The sequence below is a fragment of the Cladophialophora bantiana genome (assembly GCF_000835475.1).
Source record: "Cladophialophora bantiana CBS 173.52 unplaced genomic scaffold supercont1.11, whole genome shotgun sequence".
NCBI classification, from domain to species: domain Eukaryota; kingdom Fungi; phylum Ascomycota; class Eurotiomycetes; order Chaetothyriales; family Herpotrichiellaceae; genus Cladophialophora; species Cladophialophora bantiana.
Genome location: NW_015971585.1, coordinates 218,132 through 241,704, shown reverse-complemented (window position 1 = coordinate 241,704; position 23,573 = coordinate 218,132). Strand labels below are relative to the sequence as shown.

The window sequence follows — 23,573 nt, the reverse complement described above, 5'->3', positions numbered from 1 at the left end:
AATGTTTGAGTGACTGAGCAACCCTAGTCAGATATTGCGACCCGACCCACAGAACAGATCAGCCCAATTCGACGGTAACGACCCCAGGAAAGACGTTGGACCGACGGTACAACCTGCATTACACCTTAATCAGACGAGAAGACGGGCCCGTGGACCAAAGAGAGATTTCACACTGTCCAAGGCAGAGGCACAGGCAGTCTTGCCTTTGTGGAAAATGGCGCTCGTTCATGCAGAGGCCGCGGATAAAGTCACTCGACTGCATGATTCTGGCCGATTAGGTACGGAATATACAAGTAGATGCTAGACCTGCATAGAAGAAACAAAGTGTATGAGACTCGATCGATCCGTGTTTGAGCGACGTCGACAGGAGTAAGGACTCGTCGAAGACGTCGTTACTAGGTATTCTTGAGAACAGACTCTACCACGTCGGAACCGATTGTACTTGGTACAGCGACTCGGAGATTCGGTCCGAACGTGACCCTCAGGCAAGAATCGCAGGGGATCTCCCCGGACGTGTCCACTTGGCTGTCTACTTCCTCACTCCCTCCAAGCTCTCCATACAGCTAGCCATGTGGCCATGTACCTAATACGTGGCTCACCGCTCCACCCTGTCTGTCTGTCAGGCGCCTCAGCTCCGCTCAAATTTAGTTCCTCCCGTCGAGTTCGTCCGCTCAGTCACTCATTCGCATGCATGCATTCATACATTCCGCAATGTCCCTCGCAACGCCAGATGCAAAGATGGGAGAGATGGGTTTTGGTCCGGTTCGGGGTGGCAGACAGGTTGGTAGGGTCGGTAGGTCGGTAGGTCCTCGGACTAGAACCCTAATCAAACGTCAGGAATGCCCTTGGCCCAGTGCACGAACAGCTCTCGCGCGGCCATGGCGTCCTCGAAGCTATCGTGACCGCGCTTTCCGACCTGCACGGGAATGCCCAGCTTCAGCTTGCACAGGTTCTGCAGGCTGCGGCCGCCGGGCGTTTTGGTGCTGCTCACACCCGAGTACGTGTATCTCTCGAGGATGCAGGTGTCGACGATGAGTGGGTGGATCCAGCGCAGGGCGGTGAAGTCGCTGGCGCCACCGTGTACGACGACGACCGTGTCGGGTCCTACGCCGCAATGGCGGAAGAGAGCTTCGCGGGCGCGGTCACAGCCCAGGATCGCAGTGCCCCGCGCGAGGGCCTGCCGCATGTCCCGTGCCGTCACGCCAGAGTACCGCGTGTTGTAGTGCGCCATGCGCACCGACGGTGAGACTAGGTTGTCGATCAGCACCGCGCCGCTGAAGAAGTCCACCACCGTCAGCCGGATGAGCTCCGGGTGCCCCGCGGCGGAGGTGCCCATTTCGCAGTCGAGGGCGATGGCGTGGAGATGACGAGGGATTTTGTGTTGCTGTTGTTGGTGGTTGTGGCTGTGGCTGTGGCTGTGGCTGCGTGTCGAGTAGTCGACGATGAAAGGTTGCCAGCTTTGTCGACCACCCCTCCTGTGGCCACGTCTTCGAGATCCGACCGGGGGAGTAGGACGAGAAGCGGTACTGGTAGTAGGGGCGACTTGGGCAGGGATGGGCGGCGTATAATGGTATTGCCAGTGCTCATGAAGCTGAGGATCATCTGGCGGAGGCATGCTGTGCTCTGTTTCTGATGGAACCTAGATGATATAAGCAAGGGCCGAAGACTTTCTTCCGGGATGTCATGGTGGATTTGCTCGAAGCCTCCTCATCTACCGCGTTTTCGGTGTCGACGCTCATCAGATCCTTTTGTCCCTTGTTGTCATTGCCGGCATCAGTCCTGACAGGCTTTGGTCGCGCTCGACGATTCTGTCGTTCTGTACATGTCAATCAGCCAGTTGACAAGCCCCCCAAAGGACGCGGGCGATCAGACGTACTTCCACACTTCGTACATCTAGCCTTGGATGTGATCTGAGCTGAGTCGAGAGGTTGGAGAACATAGCCCGCCTTTTTCAACTCCTTCTGACTGTGGCACACCAGCCGGAGCTTCTCCACATAAGCCGGCGAGAATGTGATGTTAGACCAAGTAACGTGGGGGACGTTGGGCTCAGTCGCCTTGATCAAGGGCCACGCAGGTGGTTTCGGCTGAGCCATGGGGACGGCGGCTATTGACATGACCTACTCCCGTGAGTGATGATGCTGTGCCAGGAAGGAAACGGCCGGAAGATACATACCTCAGCGTTTGAAGGTGGGTTGTGTTGTTGCAGTTGCAAGAGTCTCCCGTAACTCGTAACTCGTGGGATAAGGCTACAAGTGAGAGTGAATTGAGAGATTCAACCAGGCATCGGGTACAAGACGAGCTGCCGCCCTTCTCGTCGACAAGCGTGAAGTGGACTGTGACACAGGAGAGCTAATGAACAGCTTCAGCATTCCAAGACCACTCCCACTCGTTTCTGTCAACTCACTCATTGGGTACTTGGTATTTCCTCATGTTCCACCGCGGACGTTGTGTCTCGCGAAGCGACAGCAGAACGAGATGTGGCCCACCTGTTCATCTGTTCGGTGAAGTAGCTGCAGGTAATCCACGTCGATGCCCGAAGAAATGAACCAACAACGCGGGCAGAACTATACGCATTTTTATTCTAACATTGGTGACCCTGGGCTTGTCGTTGAAACTGAAAACGCATTCTGGGCTGCTTCCGATCCTGTGGGTTAAGTCAACGAACACACGCTATGGGAGAGTTGTTATAACGCGTTGGTCATGAGAATGTCAGACGGGTGTCTCGTTGCAAACTGTATTTTGAATGCTTTTCTCATATCGAGTGTCATACAGCCTTGGTAATGTACGACGCATCTTGTTCATGGTCGTCAATGTCAACTGCTGGCAGCGAACGACGGTCATTACCCTTCAACGTCATGGATGCCTCCAAATAGAATCAGGAAAGCGTTATAACCCGCATCGTTCTTCCCACAATCCATCGGTCGTGTCCAGCCCAAGACACTTAGCTGTCATGTTCATTTCAGACCATTCTTAGCCTTGAAAGCGGCAAGTAAACCAGCTGTTGAGGAGTCGTGCTCAGCTCCGGCGCCTTCTGTCTCGAGCTCCTTCTGGATCCTCTTGGCCAGCACCTTGCCCAATTCGACACCCCATTGGTCGAAGCTATTGATGTTCCAGATGGCGCCCTCGGTAAAGACCATGTGCTCGTAGTAAGCAATCAATGCGCCCAGCGTGCCAGGGGTGATCATCTCAGCAAGGATGTTGGTCGTCGGTCGGTTTCCGAGGAAGGTCTTGTGGGCAACCAATTCATCAGGAGCACCTTCGGCCTTGACTTGATCAGGGGTCTTGCCAATCATCAAGGCCTCGGCTTGAGCCAGGAAGTTGGATGCTAGCATTCTCTGGTGGAGACCTCCTTCCACCGGGTTGTGAGATCGGGCAGCAATGATGAAGTCGGTGGGAATGAGTTTGGTGCCCTGGTGCAAGAGCTGGAAGAACGAGTGCTGTGCGTTGGTGGCTGGCTCGCCGAAGAAGATGGATCCGGTCGTGTACTTAACATAGTCGCCACTTCGGGTAACAGCCTTGCCGTTCGATTCCATAGTCAGTTGTTGCAAATAGGCTGGGAAGCGATGCATGTATTGATCAAAAGGCGCCACCAGGTGAGTCTGAGAGCCAAAAAAGTCCGAGTACCAAACGCTCAGTAGACCTGCAATGACGGGGATATTTTCGTGGAGGGGCGCAGTCTTGAAATGTTGATCCATGGCATGACCGCCAGCCAGGAATTGGTGGAAGTTGTCATAGCCAATATAGATGCAGACCGACAAGCCAATAGCGGACCAAACAGAGTATCTGCCACCAACCCAGCTCTCAAAACCAAACATGTTCTTGGTGTCGATGCCGAACTTGCTGACCTCCTCCGCATTGGTGGAGAGGGCGACGAAATGCTTGGCAATGTCCGACGCCTTTGCATGTTGCAAGAACCATTTCTTGGCTGTATTGGCATTGGTGGTCGTCTCGGCAGTGGTGAAGGTCTTGGAGGCGATGAGGAAGAGAGTGGTCTCGGGGTCTGAATCCTTGAGGGCTTCGGCGATGTGGGTGCCATCGATGTTGGAAACGAAGTGCAGTTTCATGTTCCTGTCTCCGTACGGTTTCAGAGCCTCTGAGACCATGACGGGGCCGCTAGCTAGACGTCAATATCGCGGACCAAAGGTACAGAAGGGGACGCGAGACTTACAGATCAGAGCCGCCAATGCCGATATTGATGATGGTGGTGAGCTTCTTGCCCGTGTATCCAGTCCACGAGCCACTGCGGATTTGCTCAGAGAACTCCTTCATGTGGTCCAAGACGGAGTTGGTCTCTTCGACAACGCTCTTCCCGTCAACCGCCATTGGTTGGTTGCTGACATTTCGAAGGGCGACATGGTAGACAGCTCGCTTCTCGGTGAAATTGATCTTCTCGCCAGCGAACATCTGGTCTCGAAGTTCTTCGAGCTTGGCCTCTTTTGCAAGTTTCACGAGAAGGTCGAGAGTCTCTTCAGTCAAGAAGTTCTTGGAGAAGTCGAAGAGGATCTCAGAGTTGTCCGCAGTATTCTTGAAGACTCGCTTGAACTTCTCAAATCGTTGAGGATCTTTCTCAAAGTATTCTTTGAGGACGATGTTGCGGCCCACAGTGTTGTGGTGCTCCACCAGAGCCTGCCATGCGGAGAGATCGGTAGCCTGCGCGAAGCCAGGCATTTTGCAGTGTAGGAGGAGAGATGCTCGAGGCCGTTGCTGCGGAAGGATTTTCAGATGATCAGCCAGGAGAATGTGTGTGGAAGAGAGGTTTAAAGACTCCAGAGAGCAGCCGCAGTAGCTTTGTTCTGTTGCAAAGGTGAAACACAGAAAGCGGTGGATGCACGGAGGGGCAGGGAAAGCGGTTTGGTGTAGAGACTTACTCAAATATTACGAAGGAAATCGAAGGCAGAAACCAAATAAGCCAAAGGTATAGCAATGATGCCAACTGAGCCGGATGGTACAGTGGTGGGAGATGTTTGGGTAGCAGAAGAGACGTTGAATTGGATTTTTGTACAATGGGCGATGTTTTGATGGAGGGGCAGTTGGCAGTCTCCAGCAAAATGTTTTCGAGGACCAACTATGATGCAAGTGTGCACCAAGTGCACCAGCTGGCAGCAGCAGGGACAAGGATGAGGATGAGCTGAGCAACTGCTGCCCCGCTTTGCCTGGTGGCCCGCCCAACCCGCCGAGTGCTGCCCATCGCTTCCACCTAGTAGTCGGTAATGTTCAGCACCAATGGCCTCGTCAGCATCGGACAGATGATTAAGCGCCCACTGCGCAATGCCAAATCCAGAAAGCGCCCACTGGCATTTGGAACGGTCCGGGCTTTACAAAGACATCCTGGTTATGCTACCAGTAAACCAGATTCCATTATCTCTATGTGATTCTATACCTAGGAAAAACAAATGAACCTCCCCATCTCTCCTCATACCAAACACATGGACTTTCTCCTTGTCTAAACCAACAGAGCAGCCATAAACACCAATGAACCAAGAGCGAACAGAGATGTCGAAGATTGACCCTGCAGGTCTGTAGCAGCGCCCGTGTACCCACTAATGGGCGGGACAATGCTCTTCGTGGGCACCGTCGCGTTAGCGGAGAGGGAGGCAGCAGTAGTCGTGGACACGTTTGTGACCGACAAGGTCGAGGTGGTCGTGTTCAGAGCCACCGTAGTAGAGTTGCCGAATAGCGCCATCGAAGTGGTCATAGGAAGACCGGTTGTAGCAGAGCAAGCACCGGCGGAAGAGGATGTCATGCTCACGGTGACGGTGCTTGTGGTTGTCGAAGTGATGGTGGTGGTGTAGCTGGTAGTTGAGGTCAAGTCGCTCGTGGTAGACACAGAAGAACTTGAGGGAATCGCAACAGCTATGGCAGAAGAAATTGAAGCAGTGGTTGTGCTTGTGCTGTAATTGTTGTCGTTGTCGTCGTCGTCGTCGCAATCTGCATCAGGGTAGGGGCCGTGCTTGGGAACACATCCTGTGCCCGTAGAAGAGCAGTTGGCGCTTGCGGGACAAGAATCTGCAATCCATTAGCATATGGCATCACTCATGGGACGCAGCGCCGACTTACATTTGCTGGAACAACATACTTCGCCTGCCGACGGGTTATAGCAAGTATCAGGACCGCATTGAACGTAGTTGGCACCACAACTGGCACACCCACCAGCGTCAGAAGGCATGCAGGTGACATCACGAGGATGCATTGGATCATCTCCAGCGTGGCTGGCAGCGCCTCGAACTGCGATAGCCAAGCTGGCACCGATGATGAAAAAGATGTATGAGCGCATGATTCGTCTATTTGGTATGGAGGACTGCCAAGTCGCTGAGGGTCAAGGAAAAACAGGAGGGGGTCTTAGGCGAGAATGACTATCAAGGACAGGCGTAGCAACGAATGTCTCGGGCTCCAGCTCGAGGGGGGAGAGGAAACAGAAATGATCAGAAAAAACCGTGAACATCTTAAAGCACTTTCAAGATTGGGAAGTAGACATCTTTGTGACGAAAATGGAAACTGAATAAAGAACCCATTGCAAGCCGGACTCTAGAAGCTGTTTCTAGATTGCATGGCTGTACAAACAAAGAACCGACTAGGGGAACCAACCATGAGCCCCATCAATTTCCGAAGGGCAGACCAGTTTGCAAGGGAAAAATCCCTGAGCATCACGAACGCGCAGCCATGCGGGAGATCTCCTGATGTTGTGAGATGTCCGGGTCAAGAGTAACATGGGCTTGCATATTCAGTGTTCTGGAAGTTTAGCCCGGTGCGGGTGTGGACGGGGCACCTTTCAAAATCAGGTACGAAGAAAGACCAATTGCCAAAAAGCGCACTCTTTGTCGTGAGACCATTGTGCGTTGAGAGGGAAGGGCTGGTTATCGGTGCGTGTTTGTTTGCAGACGAGTTGAGAAATGGGTGACGGAAATTAAAGTCGAGGTCGAGGGTCGAGGTTAAGGTCGAGGGTTGATGGGAGGAGCCAGGAGGAACTTTGCCTCATGCAAACAGAGCAAATATGCCAAGTGCCAAAGCAAGCTAGCTCACCGCAAGCGGTGAACGCGAAAAGGTGCAATGACGTCAGAGCACCTCGATTCTATCGACTGCGAAATGCCGCTGCAAATCTTCACTCGACATGCCGGTGCCAATCTGTCCGAGTATCTGCTAATCCCGTACAGTGTCTGTAATTGGAGGCCATGGCAGCGATAAGGAGCGACCTCGGCCAGCTTTTATCATCGCCAGCCAACCTTCTGCTGCACCTTCTGCTGCACCTTCTGCTGCGGAGTGCTACAGTCGATGACGACTTTCTGCTCCTGCCCAAGGTTTCGCCCTTGGAAAGATACGAGCTGTATAAAGCTCCAAGGACTTCGATAAGATGGTAATGAGCAATCCATAGCTGCAGGATTACGCCGAAGCCATCGTTCTCCCCCCAGTCGAGTTGAAGAATAAGTGACACAGTCCCTACGCAACATACATGCCCTACCTAATGTAGCTAAAGAGGGCTCAATAACGACGAAGTGGTCGCTATATCAAATACAGCTGACGGCGTAGGTGAAGGGTATAGCACCTCTCTTCCTACTAAGGTAAATACAGTGCTCAGTACCAGCGAAAGCCACCTGTCTTCTAACAGTCGAGCAGTGAAGGACTCCCAGTGTGCCACTTCATTTTTCAATTCGGCTTGGCGCGTCGGCAACGAGAATGCTGGTACAACCACCTCGGTCACGACTTCTCCTCCTTGCTGGGCCAACCTGAGGTAGGACAAGCTTGAAATCCAGAGCTCATGGCATCTTCACTTCGCCTCCGAGCGGCAAAAATACCGAGAAGTCGCCTACTAGTCTTCGCTCTGTTCTTCGTCATCTTCGCCGTGACCACCGCATTTGGCCAACTGCGACGACACAAGGCTCATGGAAAGCCCATTTTCCCTACCCAAAAGCCAGTCAGTGGCTTTTCCGATGGTCTTAGCGTGAAAGGATATGACAAGCCGGAGGGACTCAAAATCATTGGCCTCGTTTTCTTTGGTCGGAAAAATCGTGTCGAGATATTGCGATGCTTCCTCGAGCGCAATTTGGTTGACAACGGTGGCTGGCTCGACGAGATCCACTGGGTGAAGAACACGGACAATCGCAAGGACCTGGCATATCTGGAGGAGATTCTGGCCTCGTCTTCGCGGTACAAGATGGTTGAGGTCGAGGGTGTCGGCTTTGTCGGCTATGGACTGGCTTGGACTCAACTAGAGCCAGGAAATCTGTATGTCAAGATCGACGATGACGTGGTATGGTTCGCAGACGACACGATCCCACGCATTGTAAGCATGAAGCTTGCGCATCCGGACTATCTGGTTGTGAGCGCCAACGTCGTCAATTCTCCGCTCATGGGCTGGGTGCACTATCATATGGGTGCGGTACGTCCTTATATGCCCGAACTGACCGACTATGAACCGACCATCTTCAATCTGGGTCAACCGTCGCGCAAGCCTTGGACGTACTGGTCATATCCCACCTGGACAGGTCCAGATGACTATTTCTTCGGCCCATTCCAAGCACCCCCATACGACGGACATCGCTGGCTCTGACTCCCCAACGACTCGGACATCTCCCGCACACCCGTCGCCGACATTGAGTACAAAACTTGGGGCACAGGTCTAAAGTCCTGGGCAATCGCCGCTCAAGAACACTACTCGTTTCTTGAAAACCTCGCCGACGACCGTCTCGACACCTACCGGATGAGCAGCAGCGCCGACCGCGGAGGCACTGATAAAGCCTGGCTCACAATTGATCAACGACTCAGTATCAATATGATCACTGTCTGGGCAGACGACGTTTTGGACAATCTACCGATGGACGATGTCGACGAACAGTGGTTGACCCTCATCTTACCCAAAAAACTCAAGCGCCAAGTCGCTGTGAACACGGACGCACTGGCAGTGCATTTCACATTTGGATCACAGGGAACAGTTGAGACGACGGACCTGCTAGCCAGGTATCGTGATTATGCATTCGAAAACGCATGCGCAATGTGGGTCTGACATTAGCGGAGATTCATTTGTGTTGCAGAACAGACAATATGCCCCATGATCATTGCAGGTTGCGATGCTTGCATTGGTGATTTGGTACTCAACCGCTGCCGCGTCGTGCCGTCTTACGGAAAATTTCTTTGTGGCCAGTCCCACACGACTAGAAGCTGAACAGTTATGGTGATAGCGGAGACAGAGGTCGAAGCGCCCCTTCCTCCAGAACAGAGCTATGCATCACTGGAACCTTTGGAGGGGGCCAAAGAATCAATGCTGGCAGTTTGAGCTACGACTATATCAGGCTAGTGAGGCCCAGGCGCACATGCTACGCTTACTGCGACTGATATGGAAAATCGATATTTTCGTCGTCCGCGGATCCGGCCTCTAGTACTCAGCAAGAGGCCCTCCTTTTCCCATGGTCGGCTGAACAAGAGTATCCCCCTTGCTGATGGTGCCGGTGAAGTACACGCCAAGCAACGGAGGGAAGCCGTGGACTGTCTGGTCTTCCCCATAACCATCCATGTCGACCTGTTTCTCCAAATTATGTCAATGAGGGAAGGAAGAAGGATGAAAGAAAATAAAGAGAAGGAGGGACTAGATCGAGAGAGCATGTCGCTTCTTCCTTTTGTCCAATGCCCACAGCCACCGTCGTTCCACCTCGAATCATCTCTACGGAGTACATAGGTCAGCCTCTGTGAGTGCTAAGCGCGTACATAGTCAGCATCCATGGCGTAGTTTCTCGAGTGTCACAGGTCACTAGCCCGCAAAGTACGCATAAGTGTCCCTTGCGTGCATACTCCCCGCCGGGCTATGCAGCTGTTTAGATATGGACATGTGGAAACAGTGAGTAGTACTACGATCATAACAACGGGTGAGAGGACGGAAACTCGTTCTTATGGCCATTAGGACCTGATACATCTTTCTCCTTCTCCCTCCTCGTCGTCTTCCTTTCTTCTTTGTTCTTCTTCTTCTCACCGAGTTCTCCTCAGGCGCTGCTAGCCCTACTTGGCCAACTTGTTCAAGCGGCATGATCCCAGTCTTGCTTGATCATGTCCGCCGCCTTCTCGGCGATCATATAGACGCTACTCAAGATGTTGCCACTAACATTGTTCGCAAAGATGCTCGCGTCCGCGACGCGCAGGTTTTGCACGCCTTTCACCCGCAGGTGCGAGTCCACCGTGTCGCCCATCGCGCACGACCCGCAGCTGTGGTACTCGCCCAGGACGTGCTCCCTGACGGCCGCGCGACGGGACTGCACCGAGTCGAGGGAGGGGAACGTTTTTGGCTCCGGCACGATGCGTTGGCTGATTTTGTCCTTGAGCTGGGGCGCTGCGGCCGTCTTCTCGATGAACTTCAGGCCCGCGGCGAGGATGGCGACGTCGGCTTCCTCACCCAACAAGTTGGGGTGGATTTCGGGCGCCACGGCGGGATCGGCGGATTTGATGTGAATGTGGCCGCGGGAGAACGGGTACTGCAGGCAAACAGCGAGTGTGATGCCGTCTCGAGCGCCCTCAGCTGGTGGAGCGAACAATTTAGCCTGATCACTGACACCTTCTACCATATCGCCCGTCGCGGCGATAAAGACGAGCTGCAGATTTGCCGACTTGTTGCTCTTGACGTGTGAGATGACTTGGTCCCACTGTTTCCTCTGAAACGGCGTCTTCGCCTTGGCGCTTTCAATGGACTTGACAATCTCATTTAGCTCGCCTTCCTCTAGGAACATGGAGCAAGGGAAGAAGCCTTGAACGGATTGGATTCCAGTCAACGGTCCGCCTTGTTCTTCCACGAGAGCCTTTTGCGCGGCTGCCATGACTTCGGGCTTGTAGATCGAGTCCGCAGACATTTGGCCATCGGCCAGTGTGTAGATAATAGCGGTAGCGGCGTGATCTTGGTAATTTTCTCCGACAGAGGGGAGGTTGACGAGACATTCGACGCCGGCTGCTTTAAGAATGTCTGGGTTGCCAATGCCAGACATCTCGAGGATCTGGGGAGAGTTGATGGTTCCACCACAAACAATCACTTCTCGTTTGGCTTTGACGGTATGCTTCTGGCCGTTATGGATGAACTCGACACCAGTCGCACTCTTATTTTCGAGGATGACTCGAGCGACCAGCGCCTCGGTTATGACTTTGAGATTCGGGCGATGTTCGTTGGCCTGGAAGTATGCTCGAGCAGCGTAGCTACGCATGCCCTTGTTAGGACCTGTGCGGGTCACCGTGCCTAGAGTATTGTAGAAGCCAATGTGATCTCCGCTCCATGGATCGGTTGGCTTTTTGTCAAATCCGGTGGCATAGTCAGCGGCCTTGATCACATCGTCTTCAATGGGAAGTCGCGAGTCATTGAAGCTGGTCCGTATAGGACCGCTTGTGCCGTGATTCTCTCCGACAAATGGCATGGTGGAGCGGTCAGTGACTCTCTCGTCAATAGGCTCCAGCGTTTGGTGCTTTCGCATGTATTGCTTCATGTTGGCGGATGACCACGAAGGGTCGTCTGCCAATTTGGCCCAGTCATCGTAGTCTTGGTCCGATCCGCGAACATACCTTTGGCGATGTTAGACCAAAATGCTCGTTACCCGTAGGAAGTGCAAAAACTCACATCAAGTAATTGATCGCGCTCGATCCACCCAGCGCTTTGCCCCGGGCAACATGGTGGACTTTATTCTTGTTTCCTGGCTGTACAAGAGTTAGATCACTGAGAACGGCGCGGGACAGTGACGGTTAGGACCTGAGGAATGGTTTTCCATGCCCAATCGTACTCCGTGTTGCCCAACATCTGTGTAAACATTGCGGGGACATCGACAAGCTGGTCACCAAGTCGATTCTTGCCGGCTTCAATTACACCGACGGTGACATCTGGATTCTCCGTTAGGCGAGCAGCAACGGCCAGTCCTGCTGTACCACCACCACAGATGAGATAGTCGTAATCGTGCCCGACAAACTCATCGACGGCGACGAGGGCCGATTTCTGCGTGCCATTGGTTCCGTTGGTGGCCGCCATCTTTGTAAAGTCGAACGCAGTGTCGTCTCGAATCTGTACTTAAGTTGGCCGATGTGCTGGGCGAAGCTTGTAGTTGAGACCGGGAACGGAGTTCGATCGAGCGAAGGGCAAGAGTGATTCTTATATACTCGCGTCTTGCCCCTTAACCTATGAGCAAGGCGGCGACCCCAATATCCGGCAATGGTGACGTTTCAAGGACAGGGTTGGCAATATGTGGTACCAAAGGATGCACCACCCTGGGTCCAAACGAGTTTGTGCAAGGGTGGCCTCGTTCTCGACGTGTAAGACGCCAAAGGAGGGGGCTACTCGATTCAAGCCTCCTAACAAGGACTAGGGCGGATGTGGTGGACCCTTTGTAAAGTAAGTGAACGGGTAATATCAGGAGAGGAGGTCTTGTGCCGTTGCCCTTGGTCTAGATTCCCTCATTACCTATCAGTTCTTGCTCGGTTCCGATTTCCCTCTCGTATCAGTTCAGGTGCTTTGCAGTCCACGGTGCGGTACAAGAAGGGATGGATCCAGCTATGGATTGTGAGAACCGCTACCACCACCAGCGGCGTCGCAGCGAAGCAACCGGCGACACGCTCTCTCCGCACAAAGAGCTCCGCAAGCATCGAGCACCGGGCCAAAGTCTGTCTCAGAATAGACCACGGCGGGGAAGTCGTATGCACCCCACTTAATGTCATGAAATATCTCATTACTTACAAGTAGATGATCTGATTGGTGGGATGTAAAGCCAAAGCTCGTATGGCCCGGCCAGATGTATTCGTATTCATCAAGGAAGCTTGGAGCCAGGAATCCTCAGTTCCCGGCGGAGGTAGCAACAAGGGGGCTACTTTGTAGTCTGTCAGCCTTATTCCTTCCGAGTGGATTTGATCCTCGCCGAGGACCGTACATCCGAAGCGCAAGGGCCCTTGTTAATACTACTCTGTCAGGAAATCGTCGCTTCCTGCGAGCGTCGCGCCAAGTCCAGATTCCTAGGCCAGCAGTAACTCTGTTTAGATAGATGTCGTTGCCTTTCAGAGGGTGTCCAAAGAGGTTAGTAACTCAATTTCTGGACGATTGAGAAAGTCCTCCTGTGGTCTGAGGGGGCTTCTCGGGGGGCGAATATCTCCCGCCTTCCCGCCCATGGAAAGTATCATGGTCCTGGTTGATCACTTACCTCAGAACCCTCTTGACTACGCAAAGTAACATGGTCTAAAGTGAGAGATTATCTGAGCGAGAGCCGTGTAAGATCGGACCAGGCGCATGTTGAGAAGCCCGTCGGATCCGCTGCACGCTTCTTTGATGCAATTGCCCGATTTGGGCAAGCTAGAAAGCGAGGTCTGACATCTCCATGAACAACATGATACCTTACTTGAACAAGTAGAGAATGAAATTGGTAGGACGATTTGGGATCGCGCTGTGTAGCCAGTCATCGATGTGAGAGAATAGAGGATAAGAAAGGGCTTCCGCAGAATTGAAGGCATTTGGAATGGCATTGGACGAGAAGCCAAGAACGTTAGATGCACTAGATCAACTAGTCAAGGTTAATAACCAAAGGGGGCTCTCAGGAAGTAGAAGGTGAGCCGAGGGCAAGTAAAGCGGCAAGTGAGTGAGGCGAGAGGCTATGTACCTCGTACAGTACCGCCTTCAAACCGAGATACCAAGATACCTAGGCATTTCTTTGCGCAACTCACACTCCTGAAGACCTCCTTAGCACGCAATCAGGCAGTGGGTATACCGAGTATCACCTTCAAAGTCATCGAGACCGCTAACTCTATCCGCTGCGACCGCGCTTACATATCTGCAGCAGCATATTCCTATGCCCCTTCATTCAAGCTATCCTCCAAAGTTCCATTTTATTGAAGGGTGTCAGGCACCCAGCTTTATTTTATCGAGCTTACTGATGACTTGGAGGGCTCTGCGAGCCTTACGCATGCTACTCGCGTAGTCACTATCCACCTGAAATCCACTCGCAATTGGTTGGTCGACATCTTCGGGAAAGAATGAACTGATCTCCAGAGGTCGGCCGAAAACCCCAACATCGTCGACCGGATTACATGATTTACCTTGATATCGAGTTCGCAGCCACACAAGATGTCGTTGTCGTTCCAGCAATCCTTGCCGACGCATCTGCTTCCCGACCGTGAGATTCACGTTGTCGTCTCGATTCTGTCTGGGCGCCACAAAGCCAAAGAGTATTATGAAGAATCCATCAAGCCTTTACTCGACCGTCACGGTATTATATACTCCACACACGAAACCAAATCTACAAAGACTATCATCGAGCTGACCGAGAAACTTTTCATCGTGAACGCGCGACAAGGTGTCAAGCAAACCATCATTCTGTTATCTGGAGATGGCGGCGTCGTCGATATTGTCAACACTTTTACGACTCTCTTAAATCGGAGGAACGATGACGTTCGAGCTCCTTCAATATTCCTCAAGCCTGCCATTGTCCTGATACCAATGGGAACGGCGAATGCTTTGGCATGGAGCTCTGGTGTCGCGCAAGACCCTCTCAAGACCCTGATGGAAGGAAGACCAAAGTCGTTGCCTTCCTTCAAGGCTTGCTTTAGTCGCGGCGCAGAGCTCCTTGTCAACGAAGGCCGGGACCGGGAAGCTATAGGCGATGAGGACGAGAATGAGCCTGTCATGTACGGCGCAGTGGTCTGTAGTTGGGGCCTCCACGCGAGCCTGGTAGCAATGAGCGATACGACGGAATATCGCAAGCACGGTCTCGCGAGATTCTCAATGGCTGCACAACAGCTATTGAAAGAAGCTCACCAGTACAGAGGCAAAATCAAATGGCGGAAAGCGGACGGCGAGTGGAGAGACCTCCATGGACTACAGCACTCTTACGTGCTAGCTACCATGGTATCCAACCTGGAGGAGCATTTCCAAATCTCACCAGCCACAAAGCCCCTCGACGGGACTCTGCGACTCGTCGCCATTGGCGCTGAACCAGCCTCGGAAATTATGCGAATTCTGCAACTAGCCTATCAATCTGGGAAGCACGTCACAGACCCAAAGGTGACATATGAAGAGATTGAAGGTTTGAGGATAGAATTTGATGAGGAAGAAGAACGGTGGAGGATGGTTTGCGTCGACGGGAAGATTGTCGCAGCAAAACAAGGCGGCTGGGTCGAAGTCACCAGGATCCCCGCAACAGGCATGGATGCGAGACGAGTCGTCGAACTAGTGTGCTGAGGAGGTTGAGAGGGGTTCCTAGGGCAAACACAGTGTCTGTATGCAGAGTGTGCTTGTTTGCGCGGCATTCGGTAAGGGTGACAGGCCAGCCATACTAAGCGGCCGGGTGATCATACACAACATGTGGGCTTATGCAACATCCTGGGCGGAATGAATGTTGAATCTCATTCCGTACCCCCAACATCTTCCAAATCGATAGAGTAGAACCGTAAATGACCACTCCCTGGTTGACAAAGGAGATACAGATTGGTACCGAGTACATACCTCGTGGAAGGTGGGGAGACTGAATATGTAACACGTGATAACATGTGAACATGTGGTCGAAGCGCGCTTTCCCTTTTTGGGACGGAGCAGCCGAGTATCCGCTTGCTGCGCTGACGTTCCAATTGATCTTTGGTCTGGCTTCGCATCGGCAGCAGTAAAGCAGGCTTCCCTCATCAGCCAGCACTCAAATAGCCAGCCTGTCCACAGACCGGCATCGATCGCCACAGTCTTGAGAACAATTCCTCCTTGGCCGATCCATCTTCTGGACGGCACGCTCGGAATACAGCACAGCTGTAGGAAACGGCAACAATGCCCGCGTAACGTCTCCAGCTGAACCTTCTAGCGAGACCACAGTCAGCCTTTATCAACGTTGCTACGCTACTACCTCTTTGTCAAAAAAAAAAAACAAAAAACAAAAAGGGGGGTCCGTTGGGAATCTGAGGGTGTATCCCTCGCTCAATCAACTCAAGAAACCCAAAAGTTGAACAATAACCCACCGTCACAAACATGGGTGGTTGGGGTATGTCGCATCTTAGTCCGCCTTGGGCATCCTCACTAATCGAAAACTTCTCATGCAGGTCTCTTCTTCTTCATCCTCTTTCTCCTTCTAATCTTCGCGGTTGTCGGATGGGTCGTTTACACACAGTATCGCTCCCGAAAGCAAGGGCTCCCAGCACCTTCCCTCAAATCATGGAAAACTTATATCCCGTTCCTTAAACCTCAAGCCTCCTCGAATTACCCTGCTCCTCGACATGCAGGACCATTGGAATGGGTTAGAGATCAGTTCGCCAAGCTGACCAGAAGACGTACCGCCAGAGGAGCCTACGAAGAAGCCGGAAGTGGTACTGATGGGCTAGTGCCTGGTGCTACTAGAGGGGCCAGGGGAGGCAGAGGGGCGGAAGACGATGCGTGGGATACTCGTGTAGGGAACGAAGACCCCTACGGGCCAGGAGTGAGTTATTCGGGTTACGAAGAGCAAGAACTTGGCTTGGCCCCGACACCGGGATTGCAGAATGAACCCTACAGCGGCAGCGCTCGCGGAGGTACGGGGGGGGACTATTTAGGTGCCAGGGGAAGCGCAGGCTATTCCGACGTCGATGTGACCGGGCGTGGCCGGCCAGGCAGTTCTTCCAGAGATAATCCCTTTGGCGATCAGCATGAGGCGACGCCGAGGCTGAGGAGCGTGAGCCCCAGACCGGAGCCGGAGGGAAGCACTACAAAGGGACATACGAAGGGGAACCAGAGTCTCGACACCCAGGGTAGCGGAGACGGGAATTCCAGTCCGATCAGTACCAGGAAAAGCGTCTTTCGAGAAGGGATCTAGCGGCGGCGACGGCGATGACGACGACGACGACGACGACGACGAAAGATTGCAAGGGATTATGAGGTGTGGATGATAGATGTGATAAAAAGGAACCAAAGGCTAGGTCACGTCAAGTCAGTTTGGCGCGGTCTTGAATCTGTACCTGCTTGGAGAGAAGATGACGACGATACGATACGAACATGGGTCAAATCCCCCTCGTTGGCGAGCGACGAGAGTCAAAGTTGGATATTATGCGCGTCTACAGGTCATTCGAGGGGCGGGAAATTCTGGCAAAGCTTTCAATGATTTTAATTGACCATCCAAAATCTCGGCGTTAGATAGGTCTTATGGGGTATTGTGTGCATGCTTGGAAACCTTCCAGCTCGCTCGCCAGGTACCAGGAAGCGATACGTAGGGAGGGAAAATACGATTAATGATGACTGCAAAGGACAAAGATATCCTACCGGCCCTTTTTTTCTTTCTCTCTCTCTTTTTGCCCTTCTCTTGACTCTCTATGTCTCTTAGCTTTGTCTCTATCTGTCATGTCTTGGAATCCCATGGATGTCATGTGCCCGTTCGTTCTGTTCTGTTCTCTGGTCGCCTGGTTCGATGCCGAGGGGAGCCCGTCTCGGATATACCTAGTTCATGGCTGGAGATGGTGGACATGGCACTCGTGTATTCGTGTATTGACATCGACGCCATTCTCTCGTTCAGCTGCGTATAACGTCCCAGTCTCTCGGCGGGCACCCAACTACAGATCCACGACTCGGGGCTTGTTCGACAGCCGAGTTGTCGTCTGGTACGCCAGGGAGCCATTGATCATATATCCACCCTGCCGGGCGCCTCCCCACAGCCTTGTCCACATTAGACCTCTGACATCTGCCATGATGCATCTCAGGCCTTTCACCCACAATGGCACATCCAGCAGCTCGGTCAAGGGTACGCGATGGCTCGCAGGTGTCTCTGCCGGCTTGTTGTATGCGGCGGCCAGAAACTCTTCAAAGGCATGCTGGCTGTCGTCCCACCAGACGGGGTCGACGCCATGACCAGAATGGATATGTCCAAACGCATGTAATGTAGGCTTGACGCGCCAGACTTCTTTCAACTCGAACTCATCGCCCAGGCCCCCGCTGGTAGGCAAATCCAGGTGCCATTTCGGCGGGTTGTGTGTGACCAGGACATCCACGTCGTCGGGAATCGTACCGCTCCAAGCATCTTGGCCTCTGTTATATTGAAATGCGAACTCGCTGCCCCCGCACTTGGGTATTTGTGGAGCGCCATAGACATTCAAGAGGCGACCACCAGGAAACCGGAGTGTGACTGATGTGTGCTGTAGGTAGTGGATCTTGCCCCAGTCCAGTTGACGGTACGCCCGGCTCTTGTCCTGTGCGCTACGGCAGCGCTCGTCGAAGTAGCTATCGTGATTTCCGGCCACCACTACGATATGGCGAAACCCATCGGAGGAGCCGTGCCAGGGCTTTTGTAATGTCTTTAGCCAGTCGATGGTTTGCTGGATGGAGGAGAGCGAGCCGGTGTTTGTGAGGTCTCCGGAGTGGATTAACAGATCGCCCTTGGGGATCGCGGTGCGTGGGATTTGGCTATGGGTATCGGAGAGGCAGACGACCCGAATGGGGATTTTGTGTTTGGGCGTAATGTAGGACGGACCGCGGAGGTAGAGAAGGATGTGGTGGAAAAAGGTAAAGCAGGTGGTTACAGGGTGGTAGATGAGCTGGTAGATGAGAGAAGGAGGCGCGAAAGGCGAGTCGGGAGGCGAGAAGAGACCCATTTCTGAGGTAGATAGGACCGCTGAGTCCAAAGGTGAGATATAGTACTACTGAGTGAGCTCCTCGCTTTCCCGCAGGCGGTGTCAGTCAGAGGGATCGCTGTAGCACGCGGTGACTGGAGAGGTCATGTTGTGCCTTGTCGAAAGCCAACCCGTCCCTGGGGCTCCTATGGGGAATGACAGTCTGAGGACCTACAAACCACTCTTCAGCGGATCTCTTGATGCCGCCGTAGGTCCTCCGTAGGTAGGTTGTGGAAATACGGAGTGGAATTTGGGTGCTTGTGCGCAGGTGGTGAGTTTTGGGATGCGCAGGACCGCCGCTCTATTTTGGTCAGTGAAACGAATAGCCAGTACATTACTACGCGCACTCAGGTCTGAGCTCGGAATGCCTGCAAGGAGAATGTGCATTTTGTCCACTCGGTCGTGCTCCTTGGTCATAGCCGGAACAGCATAGAAAATGTACAAAAGCTTCGTTTGAAGACCCAGCACTGTCGTCACCTGCGGCCTCTATCATTCACCTTCCCTCAGCAATTGATATCAAACGCAACCATCACAATCCACCCGCCTCAAGCCTCCCCGAAGAGACCCCACCACTGCTGCTACTGCCAATGCCACTGCCTCTGCCTCTGATTATCACATAACTCTCCTGCTCTAGCAGTGACGGGGATCCATCGTCATTGGGAGGTCCCGCAGGTCCAGCAAGTCCCCAGCAACTCGCATCGATATCACCATCGCCGCCATCTCCCGCTCATACAGCTCCATCTAGCCAGCTCCGAACTCATTCCTTGTCCTCCGGCTCGACTCGACCTCCTCCAACGTCCGCTCTCTCTTCAATCTTTGCGAAGTTGACAGAAGTCACCCGCCCATGTTCCTCGACCCTAAGCCGTCGCCCCCGCCCTCGTTGTCGATGTGCTTGATCGAGTAGCCGCCGGCGCGCTGGTTGGGTGCCCTGCCGTCCGGTCCGCGAATCACATCCGCCAACTCGCACCACGCAGCTTTCCGCGCACATTTTTGGCATTTGTCTCATCGGTGCCTCTGCTCGACTCGATAAAGAGAGTGAGGCCGCTGCAGCCGCAGCCGCAGCCGCAGGCCCTTGGGGCTTCTGGAAACGTGACAGGTCTAAAAGGAGACAAGACACGCACACAGACACACACAGATTAGACATAACATCATCCCGCCTGTGCCGTCAGCATTCTTTCTGACATTACAGGGCGTGGTCCGACCCCCCGAAGCGAAAGCGAAGATTCGAACCCGCCGGGCCCTGAATAGCCAGACTCGCCAGAACAGCCCACCAGAACCAGCAAGAGATCCACCGCCATCTGGCAACTGGGATTCTGCACGCCGCCGTAACCACACTGCCACTGCGTCTGCCACTGCCACGCCCACGGCGCACTGCGTCAATCCTCTGACGCTCGCAGATCCTGTCACGGTCACGGTCACCCATCACACACCAGGCCAGCTCGGGCTTAACCCTCGTGGCCCAACTGCGCCCAAAAAAGCCATCCCCTTCTAATCTCGACTGTCAACCTCGAAATATCTTCCACAATTCCTCCATTATCGGAAGCTGGCCCTGCAAAGGGACCAGGCTCTCAATATTCCCATAACTTGTTGGCCGCAAACGCCGCCGTCTTCGCGATGATGAATGGCACCGATCTTAAGAAAGCCGCCATCAGCCAGGCCAAGAAGGTTGCGACAACCGCAGCCCTCGCAGCAAACGGAAACGGCCAGAAGAAACGGCGGAAAGGCGACAATCTCAAGCCCATCATCACAACCGAGAACGCGACCTCGTCGAGTCTTCATGATAGCCCCACTCCAGCCGACCCAGAGTAAGTCACTTGCTCCAGTCACTCCGTCACTCCTCCCTTGTCACCTGCAATGCCTTTACCTCGTCCACGCCCACGCCCACGCCCACGCCCGCGCCGCTTTGGTCATTCTTTGCTGCGCATGATACCGTGATTGATCGCAGATGCAACAATGTCTTGTCCCCTTTCTCGAATAAATCTGCTTTCAAACTGATCGTCCTCCTCCCTCAGCGCCATGGATTCGCCTCTACCTCACGCGAAGACCCCTGCCAATAACTCACATCTTGACAGATCTCCCTCTTCGTCCACCTCCGAAGACGACCCCGCCGAAACCACGGCCGACGAAGAAGACTCCGAAGATTACTGCAAGGGTGGATACCACCCCGTCCATGTTGGCGAAACATACAATAATGGCAGATATGTGGTGGTGCGGAAATTGGGTTGGGGTCATTTCTCCACCGTCTGGCTGTCAAGAGATACGACGACCGGAAAACATGTCGCTCTTAAGGTGGTTAGGTCGGCGGCGCATTACACAGAAACAGCCATCGACGAGATCAAGTTATTAAACAAAGTCGTCCAAGCAAACCCAAACCACCCCGGTCGAAGATATGTCGTCAGCCTCCTCGATTCCTTCGAACACAAGGGCCCCAACGGTGTCCACGTGTGTATGGTCTTTGAAGTCTTGGGAGAAAATCTACTGGGCCTCATCAAGAGATGGAACCATCGGGGCATCCCGATGCCGCTGGTTAAACAAATCACCAAGCAAGTGCTTCTGGGGCTAGACTATCTGCATCGCGAATGTGGCATCATCCACACTGATTTGAAACCCGAAAACGTCCTCATTGAGATCGGCGACGTCGAACAAATCGTCAAGGCATTTGTCAAAGACGAGAAAGAGACCACAAAAGATGACAACAGAAACGGACGGAGACGCAGACGAACCCTGATCACCGGCAGTCAACCTCTCCCCAGTCCGCTCAACGCCAGTTTCACGAATTTAGATAAACTGGGGGCCCACCACCACCACCACCCCCCCAGTAGCCTGAACCAAGTTATCAATGACTCGGTCTCAAACAAATCGACGGACGGTCTCTCCATGATTGAGCAACTCAAGCTGAAAGCAAAAGAGAACAGGGCGAATGAGGAACAGTCCGCCAGTGGCAAAGCGAGAGAAGGGACGACAGATCCGCTCGAAAAGGATTTGGCGGGGGTCTCGCTCGACAACAAGAAGTCGTCAGATGTGGACAAAGTGTTGAAGGCGGTCAAAAATGAAGACGAGCCCGTGAGCGAAATCATTTCCGTCAAGATCGCAGACCTGGGAAATGCCTGCTGGGTGGGCCATCATTTCACAAACGATATTCAGACCCGGCAATATCGATCGCCCGAAGTGATACTGGGTGCCAAATGGGGCGCCAGTACAGATGTGTGGAGTATGGCGTGCATGGTAGGCTCCCAGCAGTGGAAATTTGTTGGCGAAAACTAACCGATTCCAGGTATTTGAACTGATAACAGGCGACTACCTCTTTGATCCGCAATCTGGAACCAAGTACGGCAAAGACGACGACCATATCGCGCAGATCATCGAGCTGCTGGGTCCATTCCCGAAGTCGTTGTGCCTGTCGGGGAAGTGGTCGCAAGAGATCTTCAATCGTAAAGGCGAGCTGCGCAACATTCATCGACTCCGACACTGGGCCCTCCCCGATGTGCTGCGGGAGAAATATCATTTCTCTGTGGAGGAAGCCAAGCGGATTAGTGATTTTTTGACCCCCATGCTCGAACTACCGCCTGAAGCCCGCGCAAACGCGGGTGGGATGTCGAATTCAGAGTTCTTGAAGGGCGTCAAGGGCATGGACAACGTCAATGTGGATGTCGCTGTTGGATCGAAAGGCGAAGGGATTGAAGGTTGGGCATGTGAGGTTAAAAAGCGATGATCCAGGTCCAGGTTTGCACACGACGAACCACTGAACCAGCGGGTCGAGGCTTCTGCAAGGATTGCCGGGGTGGCAATGATGTGATATGTATCAGATTTTGGCACGCACTCGGGGTGCTTTCTCATCTGACGGTGTCTTGTGAATGAATGCGAATGAATCGAGCACGATCGCTGGACCAAGAAATGAGGCGCAAATACACGGTTTTCACGTACAGAATATAAATGACTACTTTTTGCGGGCTGGATGGCTTTGCCTGGCTGCTTTGCGACGGCCCACGGACAACAGACTGGATCATTTTGGTTGCAAGAAGTGATGCCCTCATCTTCTATACGTTTTCGATGGCATGGATTGTCATGAGAAACGATGCCCAGGAGTCTCTCCTTATGCGTGGTATGGTCAAAATCTTGTTGTCGCTCCACCGCCTTGGTTCTCTTGCCGAGCGGGGCCCCTTCTTCCCTGAGAGCGGGCCGGCCATCCCACATATTCTCCAAGTAATTGGATAGATTGTGATTTGCAGAATGTTCCAGTCGGTCTTCGACAACGAGAATGTGACGTGACTCGTGGAAGATGAAATGTGGAGGGCCAGATTTGGCTAGCGCAGCTCAGCTACGAACCAATCAGAGAACCGAAAGGGCTTCCGGATCGGGACTTCCGGGTCTCGCCTAAACTTGTTTTGAACCTTCGTGCTTCCTCATGCTTCCTCCTTGTTCATCTCGTACCGCTTCAAGAGCCATCACAGACGCCAAGCATCACGCCAGCCCCTTGAGAGTACTGGTGATCCCTCCCGTACCCTGATCAGGACTCAGTCCTGTACCAAGTACAACAGCTGTCCTTGCTCGAGACTTGGCCAGTGTCACGGCTCATGTTCGCCCAAGTACGGCTGGCCCGGCGAGAGAACTACGCTCGCCGAAAATGCTCTGCGTCTCGCCTCTCCATCCATTTGCGCGCTTTCTTCCTCTTTCTCACATGTGCCCATGGAACACCTCGCGTCAGGTTGCTCTTCAGAGCATAGGAGAGCCAATTTAGATCACAAAATCAATCCCTTTTGCGGGAAAGCATCTAACGACTCTTGCTCTTGCTCACAGTAAAGAACTGTTCCGAGGCGAGATTGGTGTGTCTTGTGATCAGGTAAAGGCTGGTTTTGTCTACCAGGACTTGTAACGAGTAGAAGTTGGCACATTGGCTCGTCGCCTGAGCGACCTTCACAGTCAGGAGCCTTCTTCCCCGGTCGTTATATTGACCTATAGGGGCACGAAGGGTCTCTTCCCTCTCGATCTATGATATGACCATTGCATGGCTCAGACGATTCCAAGGATTCTTG

The 23,573-nt window shown here is 53.2% G+C and overlaps 9 protein-coding genes across 9 annotated transcripts; 4 read left to right on the top strand and 5 right to left on the bottom strand.

The window, feature by feature from the left end:
• Nucleotides 1-826: 826 nt before the first annotated feature.
• Nucleotides 827-2,093, bottom strand: Z519_07513 (uncharacterized protein; the record flags this gene model as incomplete). Its single annotated transcript, XM_016765247.1, has 3 exons — nt 827-1,639; nt 1,716-1,816; nt 1,877-2,093. The coding sequence occupies 3 exons, from the start codon at nt 2,091-2,093 to the stop codon at nt 827-829; spliced, it is 1,131 nt and encodes a 376-aa protein (XP_016618216.1).
• An 861-nt stretch (nt 2,094-2,954) lies between these two features.
• On the bottom strand, nt 2,955-4,668 carry Z519_07512 (glucose-6-phosphate isomerase; the record flags this gene model as incomplete). Its single annotated transcript, XM_016765246.1, has 2 exons — nt 2,955-4,113; nt 4,169-4,668. The coding sequence occupies 2 exons, from the start codon at nt 4,666-4,668 to the stop codon at nt 2,955-2,957; spliced, it is 1,659 nt and encodes a 552-aa protein (XP_016618215.1).
• A 775-nt stretch (nt 4,669-5,443) lies between these two features.
• Z519_07511 (uncharacterized protein) lies at nt 5,444-6,274 on the bottom strand (the record flags this gene model as incomplete). The annotated part of the gene is made up of 2 exons (XM_016765245.1): nt 5,444-6,006; nt 6,058-6,274. 2 exons carry the CDS (start codon nt 6,272-6,274, stop codon nt 5,444-5,446), a joined length of 780 nt encoding a protein of 259 aa, XP_016618214.1.
• Nucleotides 6,275-7,753: 1,479 nt separating this feature from the next.
• Nucleotides 7,754-8,998, top strand: Z519_07510 (uncharacterized protein; the record flags this gene model as incomplete). Its single annotated transcript, XM_016765244.1, has 2 exons — nt 7,754-8,480; nt 8,613-8,998. 2 exons carry the CDS (start codon nt 7,754-7,756, stop codon nt 8,996-8,998), a joined length of 1,113 nt encoding a protein of 370 aa, XP_016618213.1.
• A 1,003-nt stretch (nt 8,999-10,001) lies between these two features.
• Z519_07509 (uncharacterized protein) lies at nt 10,002-11,980 on the bottom strand (the record flags this gene model as incomplete). The annotated part of the gene is made up of 3 exons (XM_016765243.1): nt 10,002-11,523; nt 11,579-11,655; nt 11,708-11,980. The coding sequence occupies 3 exons, from the start codon at nt 11,978-11,980 to the stop codon at nt 10,002-10,004; spliced, it is 1,872 nt and encodes a 623-aa protein (XP_016618212.1).
• A 2,076-nt stretch (nt 11,981-14,056) lies between these two features.
• Nucleotides 14,057-15,169, top strand: Z519_07508 (uncharacterized protein; the record flags this gene model as incomplete). Its single annotated transcript, XM_016765242.1, has 1 exon — nt 14,057-15,169. One exon carries the CDS (start codon nt 14,057-14,059, stop codon nt 15,167-15,169), a length of 1,113 nt encoding a protein of 370 aa, XP_016618211.1.
• A 771-nt stretch (nt 15,170-15,940) lies between these two features.
• On the top strand, nt 15,941-16,757 carry Z519_07507 (uncharacterized protein; the record flags this gene model as incomplete). Its single annotated transcript, XM_016765241.1, has 2 exons — nt 15,941-15,953; nt 16,012-16,757. 2 exons carry the CDS (start codon nt 15,941-15,943, stop codon nt 16,755-16,757), a joined length of 759 nt encoding a protein of 252 aa, XP_016618210.1.
• Nucleotides 16,758-17,487: 730 nt separating this feature from the next.
• Z519_07506 (uncharacterized protein) lies at nt 17,488-18,522 on the bottom strand (the record flags this gene model as incomplete). Its single annotated transcript, XM_016765240.1, has 1 exon — nt 17,488-18,522. One exon carries the CDS (start codon nt 18,520-18,522, stop codon nt 17,488-17,490), a length of 1,035 nt encoding a protein of 344 aa, XP_016618209.1.
• Nucleotides 18,523-20,154: 1,632 nt separating this feature from the next.
• Nucleotides 20,155-22,252, top strand: Z519_07505 (uncharacterized protein; the record flags this gene model as incomplete). The annotated part of the gene is made up of 3 exons (XM_016765239.1): nt 20,155-20,345; nt 20,553-21,765; nt 21,815-22,252. The coding sequence occupies 3 exons, from the start codon at nt 20,155-20,157 to the stop codon at nt 22,250-22,252; spliced, it is 1,842 nt and encodes a 613-aa protein (XP_016618208.1).
• Nucleotides 22,253-23,573: the final 1,321 nt, after the last annotated feature.